The sequence below is a fragment of the Aplysia californica genome, unplaced genomic scaffold (genome assembly GCF_000002075.1).
Source record: "Aplysia californica isolate F4 #8 unplaced genomic scaffold, AplCal3.0 scaffold00110, whole genome shotgun sequence".
Taxonomy (NCBI): Eukaryota; Metazoa; Mollusca; class Gastropoda; order Aplysiida; family Aplysiidae; genus Aplysia; species Aplysia californica.
The window spans coordinates 1,411,013-1,413,003 of NW_004797380.1; the positions used below are offsets into that span (position 1 = coordinate 1,411,013).

The 1,991-nt window shown below is 42.4% G+C and overlaps 1 protein-coding gene across 1 annotated transcript in view; it reads right to left on the reverse strand.

Moving 5' to 3' along the window:
• LOC106011420 overlaps nt 1–1,607 on the reverse strand; it is a gene marked incomplete in the record, with an annotated part of 10,727 nt that extends 9,120 nt beyond the window's left edge. The window contains 1 exon segment of the mRNA XM_013080994.1: nt 1,446–1,607. Coding sequence (XP_012936448.1) covers nt 1,446–1,594 — 149 coding nt within the window.
• Nucleotides 1,608–1,991: the final 384 nt, after the last annotated feature.

A 1,991-nucleotide genomic window follows, 5' to 3' on the forward strand; every position in this document is an offset into this window, starting at 1 on the left:
GGGGGAGGTGGAGGAGGGGGAAGGAGGGGCGGAGTAGAGAAGCAGGTTGTTCCAGCACGTGAGACTTGTATTTACTAATGTCCTGTCCTGTTGTGCGTATGCGTGAGTGTACCTAACCTTTGTAACGTCTACTGCCATTGTTAACGATCAAGACAAATTTCTCGCTGCGAAATGAATATAGACTGTCATTGTCATTGTCGAAAGAGAGGTTTTAATAATAATAAAAATAATAATAATAATAATAATAATAATAATAATAATAACAATAATAATAATAATAATAATAATAATATAAAAAATAATCATAATCATAATAATAATAATAATAATCATCATCATCATCATAATGATAATAATAATAATAATAATAATAATAATAATAATAATAATAATAATAACAATAATAATAATAATAGATAATAGATAGCATTTGTGTAGCGCAAATCCTCGCTCAGCAGCAAGCTCTATGCGCTTCCCGATCTATATAAATTCACTGGCGTCTGTGGTATAGGGGTTACTAGTAGGCTCTTCGCTGTCGCACGCGGGAGACTCGAGTTCGATGCCCGAGAAGGGAGACTTTTTATCGAGTATCTCAATCTTTCTGCTGGGATGTCTCTTCAGTTCAGGTTAGCCCTCACAGGCACCGTTTGAACAAGCCTCCTAAATAATTTAAATTGTGTTGAAGAACGGCGGGGGGAGGGGGGTGGCTGTAAATACGCATTTTTTCTTAAGAGGTTTTGGGGGATTGATTTGCATTGTTTTGTTTGGATTTTTTCTTTTCTTTCGTTCTGTGCTTTTTTGTTTTGTCTGGAGTATCTTTATCAAAAAAAGTTCGGTTTTATGATGCTGATCTTATTTATATCAGACAATAACCTACCTTAACCCTACCCCAGCCCCTTACCTCTAACTCCTAACCCAAAACCCCTACCACTACCCCTTCGTCCCTCACCCCTACCCCTACCCTTACACTTACCCATACAAACACCCCTATCCCTACCAATTCTCTAATCCCTAAACCCTAAACCCTAAACCCTAAACCCTAAACCCTAACCCCTTACCCCTAACCCCAAAACCCCTGACCCCTACCCTCTCACCCAAACCCCAAACTCCTAAACCCTAACCCCCTAACCCCTAAACCTTAACCCCATAAACCCTAACACCATCACCCCTAACCCCAAACCCTAAATACTAACCCCCTAACCCCTAAACCCTAACCCTAACCCCTAACCCCTTACCCATAACCCCTAACCCGTAACCCTTAACCCTATAACCCATCACCCCTTACCCCTAAACCCTAATCCCGAACATCTTACCCAGACCCCAAACTCCCAAACTCCTAAACCCTAACCCATAACCCCTAACCCCCTAATCCCTAATCACTAACCCCATAACCTATAACCCCTAGCCCCCTAACCCATAACCCCTAACCCCTCACCCCTGCTCACTTGAAGGGCCGGATGTGCGTCTGGTAGATGTCGTAGACGATGATGGAAGAGATGGCCATGACCTCACCGGAACCGGAAGACATGACCGCCATTATCAGCATCGTCAGCACCATGTAACTTCCGGCCAAGCCCATCTCTGACTGTGCCATGAACACGGTCACCAATCCTGAGAACACACAAACAGACACACACATGAACACGGTCACCAACCCTGAGAACACACAAACAGACACACACATGTCTTCACCAATGGAGGTGTAAGAGATACAATTTTGCCAACAGATTTGACTCGGGACCTAAAAAAATGTGCGGCAGCGTGGAGGAATCAGGCTCTCGTCAATTTTTGGCATGTAGAGTTATTGGTATCATCTTAAAGCTAGTTCACTCGTCTTTATTTGAATGAAAATAATATCCATTTATCTTGAATACAAGTCGAGATATTTGCAAATGAAGGAGGTGGGGGTCACCTGTTTTCAGAGGTAAAATTAGTGAGAAAATGGCCGCCACAGATTAGTTATTTCCCTAGCTTAAGAGTCCGTGGCAACT